Source organism: Canis aureus, chromosome 11 (genome assembly GCF_053574225.1).
Source record: "Canis aureus isolate CA01 chromosome 11, VMU_Caureus_v.1.0, whole genome shotgun sequence".
Classification (NCBI taxonomy): domain Eukaryota; kingdom Metazoa; phylum Chordata; class Mammalia; order Carnivora; family Canidae; genus Canis; species Canis aureus.
In genome coordinates this window covers 38,463,697-38,488,414 of record NC_135621.1, presented here as the reverse complement: position 1 = coordinate 38,488,414, position 24,718 = coordinate 38,463,697, and the positions used below count along the sequence as shown (strand labels likewise).

The 24,718-nt window shown below is 40.0% G+C and overlaps 2 protein-coding genes and 1 long non-coding RNA gene across 4 annotated transcripts in view; 1 reads left to right on the top strand and 2 right to left on the bottom strand.

Annotated features, from left to right (window-relative positions):
- Window positions 1–467: 467 nt before the first annotated feature.
- LOC144323031 (large ribosomal subunit protein eL39) lies at window positions 468–879 on the bottom strand. Its single transcript, XM_077913209.1, has one exon. The coding sequence runs from the start codon at window positions 827–829 to the stop codon at window positions 674–676; it is 156 nt and encodes a 51-aa protein (XP_077769335.1). The 5' UTR covers window positions 830–879; the 3' UTR covers window positions 468–673.
- Window positions 880–3,479: 2,600 nt separating this feature from the next.
- LOC144323901 (uncharacterized) lies at window positions 3,480–23,008 on the bottom strand. Its single transcript, XR_013389249.1, has 4 exons — window positions 22,804–23,008; window positions 21,103–21,223; window positions 19,840–19,904; window positions 3,480–3,815 (listed from the first exon to the last, which is right to left on the bottom strand). It is a non-coding gene; the product is annotated as an uncharacterized LOC144323901 (long non-coding RNA).
- LOC144323900 (sulfotransferase 1C1-like) overlaps window positions 22,797–24,718 on the top strand; it is a 37,964-nt gene continuing 36,042 nt past the window's right edge. For both annotated transcript variants that reach the window (XM_077914868.1, XM_077914869.1), the window contains exon 1: window positions 22,797–22,985. The gene's annotated coding sequence lies outside the window, so the exon portion shown is untranslated. The remainder of the gene's footprint in view (window positions 22,986–24,718) is intronic.

Sequence of the window (24,718 nt, the reverse complement as noted above, 5' to 3'; positions counted from 1 at the left end):
GCGAAGTATTTCATTATTAAAATTGTATGAGACCCACAAAATGGTCTATGTGGACAAAGTCACATATGATAAATGCATATGATGAATCTCCACCTTAAACTGTAAAGATGGATACAGCTTTTCTTAGTCGCAACTACCTGTCCTTCACTAAATAAGCTGAATAAAAGTGTTAGAAGCTTATTTCAAAGAGATGCCAATTTTTTTTTTAAAAAAAAAGATTTTATTTGAGAGAAAGCACATGAGCAGGGGGAGGAGCAGAGAGAGAGACATGTTGACTCCCCGTCAAGATCTGAGCCAAAGGCAGACGCTTAGCAGACAGAGCCACACAGGCGTCCCCTAGCCACACTTTAAATACTTTGTTGTCAAGGGCCATTTCTATCACTGCAGAAAGTTCTATCAGACGGTGCTATGTGAGATCTGACAGGAGGGGGAATTCAGTACTTCACAAATCAGGACACAACACCAGCTCAGCTGAAAGGTCTCACATTTATTACTGAACCAACCTACTGGTATAGAGGCATAGTAACAGAGAAAATCATTCTCTTGATAAGACATGTCTATTGGCCAGGTAGGAAGGATGTTTCCATATTGATAAGATAGGAACATGTGATCTCCATGTGGCTTAAATATGTGTGCCAATTATGTTTGCTATTTCATGATGTGCGATGCTTCCTCACAGACCCAGTTTGGTTCTTCTCCAGTGTCTCCTCTTGGAATTGTACCTGATTTTATTACCAGTTTTCATCCGAATCCACTGGGGAATAGGACGATTCTGCTTTTGTTTCTTGGCCAGGAATCGCTTGATTCTGAAAGTCTTGTGAGAAGACATGGCGATCACAGTCAACCACACGCAACCAGGATGGCGGCGGAAAGGAGAGAGCGAGATGCCAAATTAACCGCATTGCTTTGGGTTTAGCCCTGGTATTGAGATCTAATGGTGCTCTTACCTCCTCTAGTGGTTCATGGCTCCTGGTATGACCACATGAAAGGGTGGCAGGCTGAAAGAGCAAGCACCAGGTTCTCTCTCTCTCTCTCTCTCTCTCTCTCAGACGTGAAAAAGATTAAGTGCCACTAACTGTCATTGATCAGACCCAGCAAAGCCTCCTGACAATTACTCCATACCAGAACCCGTCTTTTAAATTAGCCAACCTCTTCTTCTTTTTCCCCTCTTCATAACATTTTTCACTATGGCCAGAATCCAAAATGTGAGATCCACCAGCTCTTGGAATTTTTAGAGAAAATCTTATCAGAGGATGTTATAAATAAGAACATCCACCATAAAAAAATAAATAACTTTTAAAAAAGAACATCCACCATACGTCATCTGATGTCATGAACAAAATCCCATGGCAAGCCAATCTACCTTCACACATAAATGATTTCACCATCTGCAGAATTCTTAAGGAAAAGTTGGTGGCATTTCTTTTAACTCAATTCTGAAAAATATTCTGCCCTGCAAGTCAAAAATAATTGTAAACTTAATTTTCAGGAAGAAGTGCTATCTTTCAATCACAGTAAGAATCTCTACCTCCTTCATCCTGCCTTTTTGGCAAAAGCCCAGGCCCATGCTTCTCAGACTTGATCTATAGCAGGGACCCTAGAGGGCTTACTGAACACTGACTACTGGCCTACCCCAGAGATTCTGACTCAATAAGTCCAGAAGGGTCAAAGTATCTGCCTTTTGAACAAGTTTCCAGGTGCTACTGCTGCTGCTGCTGCTGCTGCTGCTGCTGCTGCTGCTGCTGCTGGACACTTTGAGAACTTCTGTCCTTCATAAACATTAAGACCCAACTCAAGCATCACCTCATCTCTTGCATGTCTTGCATCCTCTGGGCAGCTATGGTTACTTTCCTTGCTGGGTCCATCAATATTTTTGTTCAGAGCTCATTTAGCCCCCAGCATGTAGCCTCGTAACTATTTATTTTCATGCCCATCTCCATGCAAAGACTATGGATTGTCCAGAAGAGAGTGTCAAGCTCAGTTTTGTTCCACTAGCACCTAACACAATACCTCACATACCACAGGAACTCAGTGAACATCAGCTGGATGAATGAGCAAATGAGTGTATGAATGGATATACAAATGAGATATTATTTCTGTCCTCAAGAGGTTAACAGGCTCTTAACTATTACTGAATTAGTAGAAGGTCAGAGTTCTATAAGGGGGCTATGACAAGTGGGTCCCAAATACAGTCCACCTGCCTGAGACAAAATTAACTAGAAAAGCCTAGCTTCTGTGATGCCATTCCTAAAGATTCTAATTCCTTGGTTAAAGTTAGAATCTAGAATTCCATAGTACTGTCAAGCCCTTCTGGTTAAACAGCTTGCAGAGGGGTGGGAAACCACTAGAAAGAATTTAAAGAAATAATTAACCAGTTCTGCATTGGTTGGACTGCCAAGGTACACTGCTCTCTAAATGCCACCTGTGAGGAATGAATTATATTAGATTTCATCCAGTAAGAAACATCTAAGAAGGCAATACTGCCTTGTAAAGTATTTCACTGTTCCTGAGGGAATGAAATAGGTAGGGCTGAGGAAGTCTGCAATAGTAACAAGCTGTGGACTTCAAGTTAGATGGCATCACAGAGCCAATAGTGGACAAGAGGCAGAACAATACAGTCCAGGTGGGCACCTTTGTGGGACCTGCAGAACTTGAAAAAAAGGAGCATGATGTACCTTGTGCCATGCGATGGGAAGGTCAGGCTGGGTGAAGCTGAGAGATTGCCTGTGAATTTCTCTGCTGTCCTTCAGGGATGCCTAGAGGTTTAAAGAGCCATCTAACCTGGCCTTAAGTAAGAAATTTGGCAAGCTTATAAAAAGATGGTAAGGAACATACAGACCTTCTGCAGAGAGATCTGGAAAGAACTAGAAAACAGGAGACTATGATAAATACACTGCCCTTTATCATATTGAGCAAGGAGGTGTGTATGGAATGTGAAGCTTATTAGCATTCAGTCTCTTTCCCCCAAGAGGTATGGCTAGTTTGGCATAGTAATAAAACATAACTTAAAATACTGATCTGCTCCAGCAAATGAAATGAGTAGAGAGAAGTGGCTGAGCATTGTGAGAATTTTTTTTTCCAAAATTTTTTTTAACTTTTATTTATTTATGATAGTCACAGAGAGAGAGAGAGAGAGGCAGAGACACAGGCAGAGGGAAAAGCAGGCTCCATGCACCCGGAGCCTGACTTGGGATTCGATCCCGGGTCTCCAGGATCGCGCCCTGGGCCAAAGGCAGGCACTAAACCACTGTGCCCCTCAGGGATCCCAGAATTTTTTAAAATATATGTGTGCTGTTTTGTACATAATAGATAAAGCAAGAGCAATCATACGATGCATTTACATGTATAATCTTTTTATTTATTTATTTTTTATTGGTGTTCAATTTACCAACATACAGAATAACCCCCAGTGCCCGTCACCCAGTCACTCCCACCCCCCGCCCTCCTCCCCTTCCACCACCCCTAGTTCGTTTCCCAGAGTTAGCAGTCTTTACGTTCTGTCTCCCTTTCTGATATTTCCCACCCATTTCTTCTCCCTTCCCTTATATTCCCTTTCACTATTATTTATATTCCCCAAATGAATGAGAACATATAATGTTTGTCCTTCTCCGACTGACACTTCACTCAGCATAACACCCTCCAGTTCCATCCACGTTGAAGCAAATGGTGGGTATTTGTCGTTTCTAATAGCTGAGTAATATTCCATTGCATACATAAACTACATCTTCTTTATCCATTCGTCTTTCGATGGACACCGAGGCTCCTCCCACAGTTTGGCTATTGTGGCCATTGCTGCTATAAACATCGTGTATAATCTAAAGTGTATTTAACAACAAAAGAGATAAATCTCATGAGTTCTCTTATTAAGAGAAGGGACAATGCGTAGGCATAGAGCTTTCAACTCCACTGTCATATTTATGGATATACAACTTGCAAAAGAAAAGAGTTGATAAATAGGTTTTATAATCACAATTTTAAATAGAAACCACTCCATGTATCTGATCTACAAACTGAGATTTGGGGTGAAAGCATGTGCATTGTCATTTCTCATAATTAGCTTGAGTCGCTCTAGTAATAAGTATAATCTCAGATTCACTATACATTTGGTGTTTCAACTATGCTTCAGTGAGGAGCTGACTTTTCATTTAACCAAGGAAAACTGTCCCATTTGAGGAGAAGCCACTGAGAGGGTTTATTGACCAGGAGCTGCCATCTGGGCAGAAGGCCTCAGAGAAACAGAGGCTGCAAGGAAAGTATCAAAAGGGAGGAATTTAGAGTTTTAAACTCAGAAATAAAACCAGAGAAATCTAAAAAGACACCTCAATCTCCATTTCAAAAGGTAATCAGGAACAACATACAGAGACTTCAATGCACAGAACAACATGTGCTTGTGATTGCTGCTCCATTTGATTGTAGTAGTGAGACAGTGCTTTGTTCCTCACCCCAAGCAAAAGAAAACCAGGAGGAGTATGTCCCATTCTCTAGCCAACTTAGAGGATGTCTTTAAGAAAGGAAAGCAAAAAAAAAAAAAAGGAAAGCAGCGAGGCTCCAGAGACTGCTATAAGAAGAGAGGATGGAGGGTGTCCTGGGTGGTTTCCCTATCAGGTATCACTGCCTCTACCAACCCTGTAACCCAAACCCCTAAAATACCCTCTCAGAGTATTTCCACTATAACTCCTTAAAGGCAGAGTAAAAATAGAGTCATCTATCATCTCTGAATTGGACTTAAAACCTGGTTACTGGAACTAGTAGACTTTGAAATCTGAGAAGTGAGAAGACATAATGAATAAAGAGCCCTGGGGACTAAGTCATGGTCCACATCCAAAGTAGACCTCAAAAAAGAAGAGACACTGAAGGAAAAATGAATCCAGTTTTCCTACTGGGAAATCATTTCTCTGCTAATTGAAAATCAATTGAATGGTATTAGTAAAAACATTTCCTGTGTTATCACTTGGACTCCTTGAATGCTCATTACCTGCTTTCTTCAAGGAGTGGATTATACCTGCATGGCCCTGCAGGTATTAAGGGTACAGTACTGAGATTCAGGTGTGTGCCAGGGCTAATGTACTTGGGGCAAAGCATATTGGTTATGTGGTGCCAAGAACTGGGAAGAACTGAGAATCCCTTGATGAAATCCCTTGATGAGGGTATGAACAAAGTTGCCATGTACTTCTTGTTCATGGAGGGTTTGAGCTACTCTTTATCCTTCAGCACCATGTCTTGGCCGCAAGCTGGGGAGACCTAACAGAGTTGATAGATATGTGGATATGCTGGATCACCTCCCATAGAGGCTTCCCCAGGGATGTTCCCACCTGGAGTGTAGAAGAGGACCAGTTTTCCCACACTTTTCCCTCCAATGGGCCTTATCATCACCCCTTAGTTTTTGATAATCTGATAGCCAATAGATTTTACTCATTTTCATTTTGTGTGATTTGTTTTGTTATTGGTATTATGTACCATTCATGCTTTAGAGTTTTGTGTGTGGGAGGGGGGTTTGCAAGTATGCGTTTGTGTGTGTGTGTGTGTGTGTGTGTGTGACTGATTTCCCTGTTTCATACTATTGTTACCTCTATTGTTTTGAGGTGTTCATACTTTTTCTTACTGGTTTATAAGGTATGGATATGTTTATATATTATATATCTGCATGTATATGTATATATTTAATTTCTCCCAAAGTTCTTCATTTATATTTAACTTGGTTTATGCTTTTCTTGTCATGCAGATATTTTTCTATTTTCTCAAATTTTTAGGATTTGTAATCAAATCCTACATTTATTTCCTTTTATGGTTTTTGATATTCATTTCAAGATTAACAAGGCATTAGGGACACCTGGCTGGCTCAGTCAGTGGAGCATGCAACTTTTGATCTTGGGGTCATAAGTTTGAGCTCTACACGGGGTATAGAGATTACTTAAAAATAAAATCTTTTAAAAAAAAGAGAGAGAGATTTGGAAAGCATTCATCCATCTCTAAGGACACTTGCAGGTTAAATCTTAAATGTGTCCATAATCATATATAGCATGACGTAGGGATCTAAATTAATTTTTCCCCAATTTTCCAAACATTAACCAAGTAACACATTATTTCCCACTAATTTGAGATTCTACATTCTTTCTGAAGCGATGATTACATATATTCTCTTACACTAATCTGCTTATCTATGATAATGCCAACCTATAAGAATAAAATTATCACTTCCCTTATTTTTGTTTTATAAGTTGATTTAGAATATTTTTCAAAATTAAAGAAGTTGTAATTTCATTGAAACTGCATTATAGAATAATTTTATATTCTTGCTTAAATTAAATCTTCACTTTCACAAACAGAATATAATTGCACATATTTACATTTTATAGAATTTTCTTCCTCTAATAATTTTTATATTGATATGAACATATTTTGTGAATTTTTTTATTTTTCACTTTCTTTGTTGTCTTGAAAAGGATCTTCTTTCCTTTTTTGTTTTTAACTTTTTTCTTTAGTACTAGCATCAAAAAAAGTCATTGATTATATGCGTATATTTTATACATGGGTGTGCATGTGTGTGTATGTGCATGTGTGCATGCATATAGTGATCACTTTACCAAATTTTTGTTAGCTCTGTTTCTGGTTAGTTTTCTTAGGTTTTCTTTGTATGTCAGTATCTTCTGGGCACTCCCAGAAGTGGATATGAGGCAATAATTTGAATATAAATGGTTTCCCTGGTAGATGAGGAGATTCCCACCAGAAAAGTGGGTGTGATTCAGGGAGGGAGAGGGAGACCATGTGAGCTAGCCCAGATTCATAGAGGGCCACTAAATGAGCATGCCACAAAGAATCTCTAAGAAATCCTGAAAAGCACTGTTAAAGGAGGTCATAGAGAAGATGTGATTGCTGGTTGGCCCTGACAGTTGGAGTCTCCCAAGCTCTAGACATACTCCTCTCTGCCTCCAGTATATGGTACCAATTCTTTCATCAAGGTAATCAGGTTGATTACACCTGGCAACATAGTTATTCATTTTTGGCTACTGTTCCACAGTCATGAAGAGGCAAAACTGGCCAGGGCAATAACAATAACTTTAAATTTAGTTGTACTTTTATCAAGTCCCTTTCAGAAATGTTCTTCCTCTGGGGACTAGGAACTCTGGTCCAGCAGTCTGAAGTGGATGTTGTGAATCCTTTATGGTGGGCATTGTAGGAGACACAGACACAGAGGTCCACACACTTTATTCCCATGTGCATAGATCCATTCACATTGCTCTGCTCCAGATCTCCAAATTTCCAGTATTTAATCTTGCTCCTCCAAGACACTGGTCAACCTGTGGCCCATTTTCTTCTGCCCAGAAGTCCGTGTATATTCTCAGCTCAGGACAGTTTTGCCTCCACACAAATGATGCTCAGAGCTCTGCTCACTGAGAATTCTTTACCTCATTATAGTCTTACACCATCCCAGTGATATGGAAATAGCCTATGACTGGATCTCAACAACATAAGGAACACACAGACTACAAATCCATCCTAATTCACATCTTTACTCCTTCATCAGCTGGTCATATGGAACTCTTCACAAGGTGATAAGAATGAGCAGGAGAGAAGATGAGACGACAGAAGAAAGTGTTGAGAATCTATTCATGAAACTGATGCCTTCTGGATCTGCTCAGGTCTGATCCTAAATGTCCATTTCTAATAAACAATGGATTGCTGCTTATGCAACTTTATGATATGATGGGTCTGACAGTACCTAGTTCGTGGTGAGCAGTTCTGCCTTCATAGTCACTTGACCTCTCAAGAACTGGTGCTTATGAGGGGGGTACTTGACGGGATGAGCACTGGGTATTATTCTGTATGTTGGTAAATTGAACACCAATAAAAAATAAATTTATTTTAAAAATAAATAAATAAATAAATAAAGAACTGGTGCTTAATCTGCTACCACTGAGTATGCTGTGCCATGGGCTGGTCTTCAGATAACAGCTCTCTACTGTAAACAACAAGATCTTGCTCCAGAGCCATAGGAGTGTGCACTGTGGATTTCTTAGTGGGACTTACCAGAAGCTCCACAGAGCATCTTTATCTTCCCTGGAAACAAAGACTATTTTCCTCTTCTTCTAAAACAGTGGTTCTTAATTGGGAGTGAGTTCCCCTTCCCCCAGGGGATATTCAATAGTCTGGAGAAATTTTTGATTATCACAGCTAGGGAGACACTACTGACATCTAATGGGCAGAGGCTAGGGATGCTATTAAATACCCTACAGTGCATTCAGTGATCCTCCTTCCCCTCAAAATATCACATGGATTGAATTGAGAAAACCTGCTTCTTGGGGTATCATTTTGTAGCTGTGAGGGGTCATCCCAGCAGCAGCAGAGTAAGACTGGCTCCAGACCACCTTGTCAGGATGTTAAATTTGGAATCATGGGAGAGTGTCCTCATGAGTTAACTCTTTTCTAGTTCTATAGCCTGCCCACCAGGCCCCAGTCAAACACACTTTATATCCACTCCCAAGTTATCTACCACTTCCTGGCCTCGTCCTTCAACGCTTCTTATGTACAATCCTTTTCCCCCAGAAACAGGATATACCTTTCCCAATTGAGCCATAATGTGACCAATTTTGTAATACCAGAGTGTTTCAGGAAAGTACAAAGACTTGAGGTTCTCAGGATATTCCAGGTCTGAGTTTCTATGCTTCCTATCAGAGCTCTGATATTAGCAAAGCCCTGTCACAGCTGACACAGAGAACAAAGGCAAATAGATAAATGTAGATAAAATTACATTTCCTTACAACTTACAGCCTATTGACAAATACTTGAGACAGGCAGAGCATGACATTCTTCCAGGAACTCCCAACTCTCTTAATATTAATGTTTTGCTAGAGGCAAAAAACAATCTTAGCCTGACAATGGCAAGGCCTCTGGGATCCTTGTAAATCTTCTTTAATGTATGAAAATCCTTTTGGAAATTTCCTTTGCTTCTCCCCATCATCCCACCAACTTAATAGTATATAATCAATCCCTCTTCATAATCCTAAGGCCACTCTTTCTGTCCATGGGTCCTGTCCCCATGCTTAAATAAATAAATAAATAAATAAATAAATAAATAACCTTTCTTGCACTGAAAACATCTCAAGAATTCTTTCTTGATTGTTTGCTCCTGGACCTCACATCAAATCCCACCAACACCTGCACATTAAATCTGCCATGTCGTTCTGCCACACTCACGATTAAATCCTTAGTGTACTTTTCTGCAGTGTTCTTTCTAGAAAAGATAGATGGCAGTCTTTTTGAATGCTGCCAAGGAAGATGTCTTACTCCACAACAGGCCCTGAATTGGCAGCTGGCAAACTTGGGCCTTCACTCTATCCCTTCAGCATGTCACTGGCATTTAACAACAAACCACCAACCCTGTGGTCCTTAAAGTCACTACTGCCATTCGCAGTTGATGCTTGCATCTATCCAGAAAATCTACATATATTTTGAATTTCTCACATATGCAATCATTAACCACAAATGAATATGAGAAAAAAATCCCATTTACAATAGCAACAAAAAGTAAAATACTTAGGAATTAATATAATAAAAAGATAAATAACATGTTCATTATCAATAGAATATATCCAAAGAATATGATGTGATATATGTGGGCTAATGGCAGCAGTTTTTGTATAAACTTGTTGAATCAATATGGTTGTACACCTGAAACTAACATAACATTATGTGTCAGTTATACTCAAATATTAAATATATGTGTGTGTGTGTGTGTGTGTGTGTGTGTGTGACAATAATATATATCATGTTCTTGAAAGGCAAAACAATGTAAAAATGTTAATGGTACCAGCTGGGTGGCTCAGTGGTCAGGCATCTGCCTTTGGCTCAGGTTGTGATCCCAGGGTCCTAGGATCAAGTCCTGCAACAGGCTCCCCACAGGGAGCCTGCTTCTCCCTCTGCCTATGTCTCTGCCTCTCTCTGTGTCTCTCATAAATAAATAGATAACATCTTTTTTTTAAAATGTATTATGAGCAACTATATGCCAACAAATTAGGCAATCTGGAAGCAATGGATGCATTACAGAAACACAGAAACTACTAAAACTAAAAAAAGAAGACATAGAGAACATGAAAACACCCCTAACCAGGAAGGAAATTGAAGTGGGAATCAAAAATCTCCCAACAAAAATCTCCCAACAAGGGACACCTGGGTGGCTCAGTGGTTGAGCATCTGCCTTTGGCTCAGGGCATGATCCTAGATTCCCAGGATTGAGTCCCACATCTGGCTCCTTGCATGGAGCCTCCTTTTTTCCTCTACCTACGTGTCTGCCTCTCTCTGTGTCTCTCATGAATAAATAAATTAAATCTTTTTTTAAAAAGTCTCCCAACAAACAAGATTCCAAAGCCAGATGGCTTCCCAGGATAATTGTACCAAATATTTATAGAAGAACTAATATCTATTCTTCTGAAGCTGTTTCAAAAAATAGAAATGGAGGGAAAACTTCTAGACTCTTTCTATGAGGCCAGCATTACCCTGATCCCAAAAACCAAAGGACCCACTAAAAAAGAAAATTACAGACCAATATCTTGATGAACATGGATGCAAAAATTCTCATCAAGATACTAGCCAATAGGATCCAACAGTATATTAAGAGGATTATTCATCATGACCAAGTTGGATTTATCCCCGGAATGCAAAGGGGGTTCAACATTGATAAAACAATCAACGTGATAGATCACATCAATAAAAGAAAAGACAAGGGCAGCCCAGGTGGCTCAGTGGTTTAGCGCCGCCTTCAGCCCAGGGCGTGATCCTGGAGACCCAGGATCGAGTCCCACATCAGGCTCCCTGCATGGAGTCTGCTTCTCCCTCGGCCCGTGTCTCTGCCTCCGTGTGTGTGTGTGTGTGTGTGTGTGTGTGTGTGTGTGTCTTTCATTAATAAATAAATAAAATCAGAAAGAAAGAAAGAAAGAAAGAAAGAAAGAAAGAAAGAAAGAAAAAAAGAAAGAAAGAAAGAAAGAAAAAGACAAGAACCATATGATCCTCTCAATAGATGCAGAGAAAGCATTTGAACAAAATATAGCATCCATTCTTGATTAAAGCACTTCAAAGTATAGAGATAGAGGGAACATACCTCAATATCATAAAAGCCATCTATGAAAAGCCCACAGTGAATATCATTCTCAATAGGGAAAAACTGAGAGCTTTCCCCCTAAGATCAGGAACATGACAGAGATGTCCACTTTCACCACTATTGTTCAACACAGTACTAGAAGTCCTAGCCTCAGCAATCAGATAGCAAAAAGAAATAAAAGGCATTCAAACTGGCAAAGAAGAAGTCCAAATCTCCCTCTTCGCAAATGACATGATACTGTATGTAGAAAACCCAAAAGACTCCACCCCAAGATTGCTAGAACTCAAATAGCAATTCAGCCCTGTGGCAGGATACAAAATCAATCCATAGAAATCAGTAGCATTTCTATACACTGACAATGAGACTGAAGAGAAATTAACAATCCCATTTACAATCCCATTTACAATTGCACCAAAAACCATAAGATACCTAGGAATAAACCTAACCAAAGAGGTAAAGGATCTATAGCTAAAAACTACAGAACACATCTTAATGAAATTGAGGAAGACACAAAGAAATGGAAAAACGTAAAATAAATAAATAAATAAATAAATAAATAAATAATAAAAAATAAATAAAAAAAATAAAAAAAAAAAGAAATGGAAAAACGTTCCATGCTCATGGATTAGAAGAATAAATATTGTGAAAATGTCCATGCTACCCAGGCAATATACATGTTCAAGGCAATCCCTAACAAAATACCATGGACTTTCTTCTCAGAGTGGGAACAAATAATCTTAAGATTTGTAAGGAATCAGAAAAGACCCCCAATAGCCAGAGGAATATTGAAAAAAGAAAACCAATGCCGAGGGCATCACAAGGCTGGATTTCAAACTGTATTCCAAAGCTGTGATCATCAAGACAGTGTGGTACTGGCACAAAAACAGACACATAGATCAATGGAACAGAATAGAGAACCCAAAAATGGGCCCTCAATTCTATGGTCAACTAATAGTCAACAAAGCAGGAAAGAATATCCACTGGAAAAAGGACAGTGTCTTTAAGAAATGGTGCTGAGGAAATTGGACAGCCACGTGCAGAAGAATGAAACTGGAACTTTCTCTTACCATACACAAAGATAAGCTCAAAATGGTTGAAAGATCTAAATGTGAGACAAGAATCCATCAAAATCCTAGAGGAGAACACAGGCAACACCCTTTTTGAACTTGGACATATAACTTCTTACAAGATATATCTATGAAGGCAAAGGAAACAAAAGCAAAAATGAACTATTGTGACTTAATCAGGATTAAAAGCTTCTGCACAGCAAAAGAAACTGTCAACAAAACTAAAAGACAACCTACGAATGGGAGAAGATATTTGCAAATAACGTATCAGACAAAGGGCTAGTATCCAAGATCTATAAGGACCTTATTAAACTCAACATCCAAGAAACAAAAAATACAATCATGAACTGGGCAGAAGATATGAACAGAAATTTCACCAAAGAACACATACACATAGCCAACAAGCACATGAGAAAATGCTCTGCATCATGCCATCAGGGAAATACAAATCAAAACTACAATGAGATACCACTTCACACCAATGAGAATGGCAAAAGTTAACAAGACAGGAAACAACAAATGTTGGAGAGGATGTGGAAAAAGAGGGAACCATCTTACACTGTTGGTGCAGTCACTCTGGAAAACAGTGTGGAGGTTCCTCAAAAAGTCAAAAATAGAGCTACTATATGACCCAGCAATTGCACTACTGAGTATTTACCCCAAAGATACAGAAGCAGTGAAATGCCAGAACACCTGCACCCCAATGTTCATAGCAGAAATGTCCACAATAGCCAAACTGTGGAAGGAGCCTCAAAGTCCTTCAACAGATGAATGGATAAAGAAGAGATGGTCTATATATACAATGGAATATTACTCAGCCATTAGAAAGGACAAAGGCCCACCATTTGCTTCGACATGGATGGAACTGGAGGGTACTATGCTGAGTGAAGTAAGTCAATCAGAGAAGGACAATCATCGTGTGGTTTCACTCATATGGGGAATATAAGAAATAATGAAAGGGATTATAAGGGAAAGGATGGGAACCTACTGGGAAAAATTAGAGAGGGAGACAAACCATGAGGGACTCCTAACTCTGGGAAATAAACAAAGGGTTGCAGAAGGGGAAGTGAATGGGGGTTGGGTAACTGGGTGATGGACACTGAGGAGGGCATTTGATGGGATGAGCACTGGATGTTATACTATATATTGGCCAACTGAACTTAAATAAAAACAAATATAAGAAAATTAATTAATTAATTAATTAATTTAGAAAACAAAAAATAGAAATGGAAGAAAAACTTCTAAACTCTTTCTATGAGACCAGCATTACCTTGATCCCAAACTGGACAAGATACCACCAAAAAAATTACAGAATAATATCCCTGATGAACATGGATACCAAATTCTCACCAAGATACTAGCCAATAGGATCCAGGAGTACATTAAAGGATTATTCACCATGACCAAGTGGGATTTATTCCTCGGCTGCAGGGACGGTTCAACATCTACAAATCAATCAATATGCTACACCACATTAATAAAAGAAAGGATAAGAATCATATGATCTTCTTAATAGATGTAGAAAAAGCATTTGACAAAATAGTGTCCTTTCTGGATTAAAACCCTCCACAATGTATAAGTAAAGGGAACATATCTCAATATCATAAAAGCCATCTATGAAAAACCCACAGCTAATATCATCTTCAATGGAGAAAAAGTTTAGAGCTTTTCCTCTAAGGTTAGGAACACAACAGGGATGTCCACTCTCACCACTGTTATTCAACTTAGTACTGGAAGTCCTGGCCTCAGCAATCAGAAAACAACAAGAAATAAAAAGAATCCAAATCAGCAAATAAGTCAACTTTCACTCTTCATAGAAGACATGATACTCTAGGTAGAAAACTCCAAAGACTCCACCCCAAAATTGTTAGAACTCATACAGCAATTCAGCAATGTCACAGGATATAAAATCAACACATAAAAATCAGTTGCATTTTATACACTAACAATGAGATAAAAGAAAGAGAAATCAAGGAATTGATCCCATTTACAACTACACCAAAAACCATGTAATATCTAGGAATAAACCTAACCAAAGAGGTAAAAGATATATACTCTGAAAACTGTAGAACACTTATGAAAGAAACTGAGGGAGACCCAGAGAGATGAAAAAATATTCCATGCTCATGGATTGGAAGAACAAATATTGTTAAAATGTCTATGCTAGGGAAGCCTGGGTGGCTCAGCGGTTTAGTGCTGCCTTCAGCCCAGGGCATGATCCTGGAGACTCAGAATCAAGTCCCACATCAGGCTCCCTGCATGGAGCCTGCTTCTCCCTCTGCCTGTCTCTCTCTCTCTCTCTTTCTCTCTCTCTCTCTCTCATAAATAAATAAATCTTTTTTAAAAAATCTATGCTATCCAAAGCAGTCTACATGTACATTCAATGCTATCCCTACCAAAATAACACTAGCATTTTTCACAGAGCTGGAACAAAGAATTCAGAAATTTGTATAAACCAGAAAAGACCCTTAATAGCCAGTTATGTTGAAAAAGAAAACCAAAGATGGAGGCATCACAATTGCAGACTGCAAGCTCTACTACAAAGCTATAATCCTCAAGACAGTACGGCACTGACACAAAAACAGACACATTGATCAATGGAAGAGAACCCAGAAATGGACCCTCAATTCTATGGTCAACTAATCTTTGACAAAATAGGAAAGAATATCCAACTGAAAAAAGACAGTCTCTTCAACAAATGGTATTGGGACAACTGTTCAGCTACATGAGAAGATGAAACTGGACCATTTCCTTACTGCATACACAAAAATAAATTCAAAATAGATGAAAGACCTGTGAGACAGGAATCCATCAAAATCCTAGAGAACACAGGCAACGACCTCTTGGACCTCAGCTACAGCAGCTCCTTGCTAGACATGTGTCCAGAGGCAAAGGGAAAAAAAAACAAAAATGAACTATTGGGACTTAATCTGAATAAAAAACTTTTGCATGGCAAAGGAAACAATCGACAAAGCTAACAGACAACACACAGAATGGGAGAAGATTTTTGCAAATGTCATATCAGATAAAAGGCTAGTATCGAAAATCTATAAAGAACTTATGAAACTTACCACCCAAACAACAAAAAATCCAGTCAAGAAACGGGCAGAAGACATGAACTGACATTTCTCCAAAAAAGACATACAAATGGCTGACAGACAAATGAAAAAATGCTCCACAATGCATTTGAAGCATTGCTCATCATCAGGAAAATACAAATCAAAACCACAATGAGATACCATCTCACACATATCAGAATAGCTAAAATTAACAATTCAGGAAACAGCAGATGTTGACTAGGATGTAGAGAAAGGGGAACCCTCTTACACTGTTGGTGGGAATGCAAACTGGTGCAGCCACTCTGGAAAACAATATGGAGGGTCCTCTAGAAGTCAAAAATAGAGCTACCCTAGGACCCAGCAATTGCACAGGTATTTATTCCACAGAACACAAAAAGAGTGATTTGAAGGGGAACATGCACCCCCAATGCTTTTAGCATCAATGCACACAATGGCTAAAATATGGAAAAAGCCCAGAAGCCCAGGGACAGATGAATGGATAAAGAAGAAGTGGTATATATGTGCAACGGAATATCACTCAGCCATCAAAAAGAATGAAATCTTGCCATCTGCAATGACATGGATGGAACTAGAGGGTTTAATGCCAAGCAAAGTAAGTCAGTTAGAGAAAACCAAATACTATATGACTTCACTCATAGTGGAATTTAAATAACAAAATATTTGAACATAGGGGAAAGGAAGGAATATAAAATAAGATAAAAATGGAGAGGGAGGCAAACAATAAAAGACTCTTAACTATAGGGAATAAACTGAGGGTTACTGTGGGGAGGTTAGCAGTGGAATGGGGTGTCTGAATTAGAGGCATTAGGGAGAGCACTTGATGTGGTGAGCTCTGTGTCTTATATACATGAGTCACTGAACTCACTGAACTCTACCCTGAAGGAAGTAATGAAGTGTATGTTAACTAACTTGAATTTAAATTTAAAAAAATCAGGGGCTAACACTTGAACCAAATAAGGCTGACATCTTACCAAAGTCTTCCCATTAAATGAATAGATTCCAGGGGGAGCTGGGTGGCTCAGTTGGTTAAGCATTTGCTTAACCAGTGCTCAGTTGGTTAAGCATCTGCCTTCAGCTCAGGTTATAATCCCAGGGTCCTGGGTTTGAGCCCCATATCAGGCTCCCTGTTCAGCAGGGAGCCTGCTTCTCCCTCTCCCTCTGCCTGCAGCTCACCCTGCTTGTGCATGCTCATGCTCTCTCTCTCTCTCTCAAATAAATAAATAATCTTTAAAAAAAAATTTTTAAATAAAACGAATAGATTCCTAATGAATCAATGATTTAAAAGCAAAAAGAAATTAAAGAATTACTTTGAATCTCAGAATAAAGAAGCTCTTGCAAAGCAGAGCACAAAACCCAGAAGCCATAAAGGAAAATATTGACAAATTTAAGTATGGATATATTTATATACATTAACTTCCAGAGAAACAGGCCACAAAGTTAAAAGACAAATGATAACTGGGGTATTGAAATACATGTGCAAATATTTGGTTTCTTATATGTAAATGGCTTCTATTCAAACAGGGTACGTTTCTCCTCATAAACTAATAAATATCACAATGTTGGAGAATACCCAGTGCAGAAGGGGTATGAGGAAGCAGATAGATGCTCATCCTGTAGTGGGAGTGTACTTCTTTTCTTGGAGGAAATTTGACTGTATCTATCAAAACTTTAAATGTACATTTCCCTGCCCTACAATTTTGCAGTGCATATCTGATCATGAAACTTTCCAAAACGTATGTCCAGAAAAACTGTCTACAGCCTAGGGGACTGCTTAAATAAACTATAAGTGTATCTTTCCAATGGAATAGAGTAGTCATGCAAAAGAGTGAATGAGAAGGAACATCTGTAGACACTCAAATCAAAAGATACATGAGCTTTACTAAGCTTAGAAAAGCAAGATACAGGGGCACCTGAGGGACTCAGTCAGTTAAGGGTCTGACTTTTGATTTTGGCTCACGTCATGATCTCAGAGTCATGAGGTCAAGCTCCACTTTGGGCTCCATGCTCAGTGGGGAGTGTGCTGGAGATTCTCTCTCCCTCTCCCTCTGCCCCTCCCCCCTAATAAATAAAATTGTTTTAAAAAGCAAAGTACAGAGCAGTGTGTTTAGGATGATCTCTTCTGGATAAACAAGATAAAATAGAGAAATAAAACAGAGGTGATTGATAGATAAAGGATAAAAAATAGATAGTACACCTACACACATATTTGTGTAACCTTTTATTGGAAAGATACATTAGAAAACATTGACAATTGTTTACCTTTGGAAAAAAGAGCTGAGAGTAGAAACAGAGGGAAGAAAGACTACTTTCCAACCTATCTTGTCTTTGTGTTTTTTTGTTTTTGTTTTTAAAGATTTTATTTATTTATTCATGAGAGACACAGAGAGAGACAGAGAGAGACAGAGAGAAAAGCAGAGACACAGGCAGAGGGAGAAGCAGGCTCCATGCAGGGAGCCTGACGTGGGACCCGATCCGGGTCTCCAGGATCAAGCCCTGGGCTGAAGGCGGCGCTAAACCGCTGAGCCACTGGGGCTGCCCCATGCCTTTGTGTTTTTAAATTTTTTCTTACTTTCAGTTTTGAATTAATGTTAACAAGTTAATAGGTCATGGAATTATGTTAACTTTGATTTTCTTCCTATACTTTAGAGATTTTTTTGAACTGAATAAATACCATTAGTTTTAAGCCCATCAAGCCATCAGGTTTCTTTAACAAAAAAAAAAATTTACTATTCATGAGAGACACACACAGAGAGGAAGAGACATAGGCAGAGAGAGAAGTAGGCTCCCTCCAGGGAGCCTGATGTGGGACTCAGTCCCAGGACCCTGGGATCACGACCTGAGCTAAAGGCAGATGCTCAACCGCTGAGCCATCCAGGTGTCCCAAGCCATCAAGTTTCTATATAAATGTAGTTATTCATTCAGTAAATACATACAGATTGGCTACAATGTGCCAGGCACTGTTCAGTGACTGGGGACACAGAGTCATCAAGTCACATCTCTGCTTTTGAGAAGCTTATGATCTTTTTGGTGAGAGAGATGCTCATTCAGAGATTTACTGACAACATGATATCACGAAGTGTCATGGAGGTTCAGAGCAAGGGATGACCCTACATCTCCTGTTCACCCAGAAAACAACAAGTTTAAATCCATTATCCTGTGAGAATTGCTAAAATTAAACCCTTTACTCCACTAGGTGATAGATTATACAGTCACCTGAGGAGAGGGGCAAAAAAACAGTGTAGAGCAGGGGACACAGGTCAAGGAGGACCACCACAGGTCAAGCTTCCCACCAAGGAGGTGAGAAGCTTCAGCTGAGTCTTGAGGAATATCCATAGTAGCTTGCTGGGCTGATACACAAAATACCATAGACTAAGTGATTCAAACAACAGAATTTATCTTCTCACAGTTCTGGAGGTTAGAAATCCAAGATCAAGGTGTTGCAAGGTTTGGTTTCTCCTGAGGCCTCTCTCCTTGGCTTACAAATGGCTGCCATCTTGCTGTGTCCTCACATGGTCTCTCCGTGTGCTCTCTGCCCTAATCAACCCTCTTATAAGGACATGAGTTAGACTAGATTAGAGTCCACCCTAACGACTTCACTTTAACTACTCAAAGGCCTCATCTCCAAATATACATTCTGAAATACTAAGGTTTAGGACTTCAAGATAAGAATTTAGGGAAACACAATTCAACTCATAACAAGATCCTGGCCAAAAGCTAAGTTGGGAGGTAGTCCAGGCAAAGGCAACTGTAACCTGCTAAAGATTGCAATGGAAGTATCATTTTCTCTTGACCTTTAACAAATGTGTCTGAATTTCTTTCTAGACTCTCTTTTGAGCTCACTAGTTCCCAGCTACACGTTCCAAGAATGGTTACAAGCTGAGGGCCAGACACTCCAAGCCACTCAGGAGAGACTAGTTGCACTCATTTTCCTACTTGGTTAGGAAAAAGTCCTAACTATAGCTTTGCTGGGAAAAGTCTCCATGTCAGTCATGAGTTTCCAAGCAGCCAAGCCTGATTTGGTTCCAGTTCAACTCCGGAGAGAGATTCACATGCTTTTGCCCCACCCAGCCTCCTAACTTGGCAATCATGAGTCTTCCCTTAAGGAGACGTGAATTCTTTGAAAATACCAACGCCCCAGCATGCCTAGCTGGCTCAGCGGTTGGGTCGGCCTTTGGCCCAGGGTGTGATCCCCAGTTGCTGGATCAAGTCCCACATCAGGCTCCTTGAGAGGAACCCGCTTCTCCCTCTGCCTGTGTCTCTGCCTCTCTCTGTATATGTCTCTCATGAATAGATAAATAAAATATTTAAAATACCAACATCCCGTAGAACACCTTCAGGACCCATCTCAACTAACTCCCTCTCTATACACTGTCCTATGACCTCCTATCCCAACCAGGACAAAGAACAGACTCTGGGGACATGCAGATGGGTCATGGCCCCTATCTCAGGAAGTTCATTAATTAAAGAAGAATCTATTAAAGAAATACACATTGAGGTAGTAAGTTTCCCGGGCGTGGGACTCCATCACTAGAAAAGTTTACTTTTCTCCCCTAAAATTTTTTGTTTTGTTTCATTTTGGTCTCAAATACAAACTTACCTAAAATTATAGTCCTATCCCTTTCTGAAAGTTGAGTTTCACTCAACTGCATTTTTCTTCTTCACCTGGAAGGAAGGAAGAAGTCAGTGGGCAGCCAGGACAAGCCCATTATCCACAGATCAAATGTGTTCACAGGCTCCAACATGCCCTCTACTTCCTCATAATCGGGTAAATAATTCTTTAATCCTCTTGTTGTTACGCCCACCAATGATGAAATCATGTGATATCTCACAAGTAACTAGTGAGTCTAACTTTCTGTGAAAATGCTTCTTTTGTGGACAGAAATTAATTCAGGTGTCCAAATAGTAAGTCAATACACCCCAACAGGTGTGTTCACTAAAAAGGTGCCAACAGGTAAGGCAGCTGGGATCTGTGACTGGTTTTTTTCCCCATGGATGCCACAGGTCTGTAATAGCATTAACCAGAGTACATGTTCCCATAACTGTTGCCAAAACCTATACTCCAGAATGAGTCTATAAAGTGAACGCCTTTGTAACATTATTCCAAAGCTGAACAAATTCCAATGAGTAATTATGTGACTGCAGAAGAGTTTCTGAAATTCTCTTGCTCTTTGGCATTCCTGTGTCCTACCAACCATTTTCCAACAGCAGTCAGTGTGCTCCCTGTCTGGTGTAAATCACAGCTCTGGTTTTTAGCAAGGGACTCAAACCCTTCAAAGGGGTCCTCTTAATTTAGAATAAAACCCACACTTGCTTTCAGTCCCAAAATCTGCTTAACCTGATCACCATCTACTTTTTGATCTTGCCCCAGGTCAGTACACTGGAGCCTTCTATTGGCTCAGAAGCAGGTAATGCCCTGAGTCTAAGGACCTGCTGCTCTGTCGGCCTGCTATTCCCTTGTCAAGGCTCTTGGCTAGCCTGGCTTCCTTCTCGCCTGAATTCCACCACCTCCAAGAGCACTTCCATGACTCTCAGCTCTTTATCATGTCATGACCTCATTGCTCTTTATCATGGCTTTTCTTATTTCTTCATAGCATAGCACCTGCTACAATCTTGTTTATCATTTTGTTGTTATCTGTCTCCCTGTACCAGATGTGAAGCTTCATCGCATTCAGAAGATGCCTAGCATATGGAAGTTATTTAGTAACTATCTGTTGGACAATGGATCGATGCATGGATGGACAAATAAGGACCATTTATCTACCTAAGAGTTCAGACAAAAGACTCCATAGTTTTCTAGTTCTGAACTATCTAAGTTCCTATACTCTGTATTTCCCTACATGGTACCCACAAACCCACTTACTATTTAAATTATTATAGTCCAGATGTGAACAGCAGTCCAGCCTTCGCTGGTCACTTCTCCCTGAGGATTCATTCTGCCATCCTTCCCATTGGCTAGTTCAGTTAGAAGTCCTGAGGCATTTCTACATGGGTAGCAGAAGCAATTATTAAGTTTTATTTGTGGTTCACAATTGAACACATCATCCAGATAACTGTGATGTAAGTTCTGGGTGTGGGCCTCAAGAGTTGATGAATATTAACAGTGTTGTTGAAAGTTCAGAACATAAAATTTCCAGAAATTGCCAATCCTTGTAAAGAGAGGTATATGATTTCTACCGTCTCACTCTTTTCTCCCCAGAACAAACAGAAACAAACAGATTTCATAAACTGAAATCAAATATATAGTATATTAGAATTTAGTTTTATAGTTCAGAGCAAGGATCTTTAGTAAACACTTGGCTTACCTATCTTAGTAGGTAAGATAATTGGTTTAACATATAGAACCTTAAAGTATGGTTTATTTAGACAGTTATGTTTACCACTCTAATTTCATAATCTAATCTAATTTTATAACATAAAGTCATTGCTTGAAAATGTGGAGAATTCAATGGATCTAATATATCCCATTCTGTCTGTTCAATGTGAGCATCTTGGCACTGAACTGTAATGATCACCTTTACACTTGAAACTTCTCTTTCCACTGTGGTAAGAACAGTATAGTGACCAAGAAGCTTTGAACCTCAACTTCCTGGCCAAAGATAGGATTCTGGGGGGTTATTGAAGCTCTGTTAGACTTAGGTTCCTTATCTGTAAAATAGGAAAAACGATAGTATCTCTCTGGCATGATTATGGTCAGAACTTTAAAATTATAATAATACAAGTAAAGCACTTTGAAATTGAGCCTAATATATATTAGCCTTTAATAAGTGTTAGCTCCTTATTGTTTGACTTAATTCATTTGGGGGTTCAGTTTCCTTACACGGTAATTTCTGTAAGTGGGCAAATATTAAGTTTTGAAAATATCAGAAAAAATGCAATTTAAACTGAGTGAAATAAAATCAGAAACAAATGTAGCTATCACTTTGTGAAGTAAATAAAAGCAAAGAGATTTTTTTAAATGTGTAAGATAACCATGCAGTGTGTCCAGAAGGATATTTTATGACTATAGAATTGTGTGAGGCACCCAGGGAGTCCAATGAAACAAACAAAACAAAATAAAAATGCTTAGTTTGCAATTATCAATGAATGGAATTCTAAACAAAGAAAATCCACTGCATTTTTAACTTTTGGCATATCCTATCAGAGCATTATGCACACTATAAACCAGGGATGGCAAATAGGTTTCATCTTTTAGCCTACTACTATCAATGGCAAGTAATGGAAGTGACTCTTTGGAACATTGTTTAAGGAGGATTCTGAGGACACATCGGAGTTCATTGGAAAGAATTCCTTCATCAGTTCTCAAAGTACACTACAAGTACAGGAGGAAAAGTGACACTGTGCATGCCACAAAATTACTCCTCCTTATAATTCCAAATTTGCAATTCCAAAATAGTTTGCCAGTGTCAGAAAATGTATAGTCACAAAGGAAAAACAGTTTGGAACCAAAGGTCTCTGTTGTCAGTGAGATCTGCTGGAGATAATCACCAGAGCTTTCATTGGTTATTTCCTTCACCACCTCTTTCCATTGTGAAGCATAGATATAGCCTGATCCTTGACCTACCTTAAGCAGATCCTATATCAAGGGAACCAAGGCACAGGATCAATGTAAGTCCTGCTCCACCGACCCTCCTGATCTGTGGCACACGTCTGAAGCTTTGAAATCACAAAGCATCCTGGAGAAAACACCTAAAGCAAACAGAAAGGAAAGATCAAGGTCTCATTAAACTACTCAGCTGGAATCTTGTGAGTACTTCCTGAAAGTCCTTATATGAAATCACCAGATTAGTTTCCCTCTAGAACAGAGAGCAAGGTCGGGAAGATGGGAAAAAAGTCTCTTAAGCTCATAAAGGAAAAATATGTTTTTCAAAGATCTGAAGGAGAAAACAATTTTAGTCCCATATTCCCAAGGCCTCTGTCCATTGATCATATGGTGGCCTTACTGAATTAAAGTATAACTCTTTCCTTAAAGTTAAGTTAAATTCCCCCTGAGCATACTATTGCTAGGTCCTTTGCCTCCTCCAGGTGGGAGACACTACTGCTCCACCTCCATGGAGTAAGGCTTCCAATCTGAGTCTGTCAGATAACTGTGGCCATCCTTTAAAAAAAAAAAAAAAAAGGGATCCCTGGGTGGCGCAGCGGTTTGGCGCCTGCCTTTGGCCCAGGGCGCGATCCTGGAGACCCGGGATCGAATCCCACGTCGGGCTCCCGGTGCATGGAGCCTGCTTCTCCCTCTGCCTGTGTCTCTGCCTCTCTCTCTCTCTCTCTCTGTGACTGTCATAAATAAATAAAAAAAAAAAAAATATTAAAAAAAAAAAAAAAAAAAAAAATGAGAGACACGGAGACAGAGAGAGAGAGGCAGAGACACAGGCAGAGGGAGAAGCAGGCTCCATGCAAGAAGCCCGACGATCCCAGGTCTCCAGGATCACACTCCAGGCTGAAGGCGGCACTAAACTGCTAAGCCACCTGGGCTGCCCAACTGTGGCCATCCTAAAACAGGGGTCAGACCAACCAAGGACAGTCAGATCCCAGGTTCTCTGCCAAGAGTATCATCCTTGAGCCAGATTTCCCTGCTTGTTCACTGCAAGTTGTTTTGAAAAAAAAAAATCAGGTTCACTGCAAGTTGTTCTGAAAAAAAGGTTCAGCCCAGGCAACTGCAGACACTTTGCTCTGACCTTCTGGAATCACAGAAGGCCCAGAAAGTTCTTTATCAGGAGACTGGAAGGGCAATGGGCAGAAGGAGGGTCCCAGGCATAGAGGAACTTCTGCCCAGGTAGTCGTGACATTCCAAAGCCACAGGAGAAACAGGAGTCGGAGGTTGTACAAGGCATTTTATATTACCTATATCTTGCATAAACCAGGTTCTCTGAAAGTTTCACCCTTTACTTCAGTTGACCTGTTACTGAAGCTTCCCACCCCCACCCCAAGATGCCAGAACTTGGGTGGTGAGGACAATCCCTGTGTGCCCAGCATGATTAAGTCAGCAGATTACCCTGTCACCTTCCAGAGCTGAACCTCTCCCTCAAGTGGGCACTCATAGTGTCCTAGAGGGACCTGCCCCCCGCCCCGTAACCTCCTGAAAGCTGCTCTACAGGGCAGTGTGGGCTCCTGAGCCCTTCACCCTGCGTTGGAGCCCCACAAAAGTGCGTGAGGATGTAGTAAAATAGATGCATAGGGAAGCAAGATGCATCCCTGGCCCAGCAGAACACATTCACATTCCACCAGGACAGGGCACCAGCCCCAGAGGTCTGTCGGGGCACTCAAAGGCTAGTGTCCTGGGCAAATCTTGTCACACGCAAACCTTCATTGCCTTAGCTGTGATCAAGGTTGTATCCAAAGGATCTGAAATTCCCTTAGGAACCAGGATGAAAGTCCCACCTTCACCGTGTACAGAAGAGCTGACCCCATGCCAATTCCCTTTTCCCACAAGGAAATCTATAGGCTGGGACTTTGTCTGTAAGTAGCAGTAATGATGATGT

Coding starts and splice junctions, on each gene's coding strand:
- LOC144323031 (XM_077913209.1), bottom strand. CDS start 829: ATGTCTTCTCACAAGACTTTCAGAATCAAGCGATTCCTGGCCAAGAAA.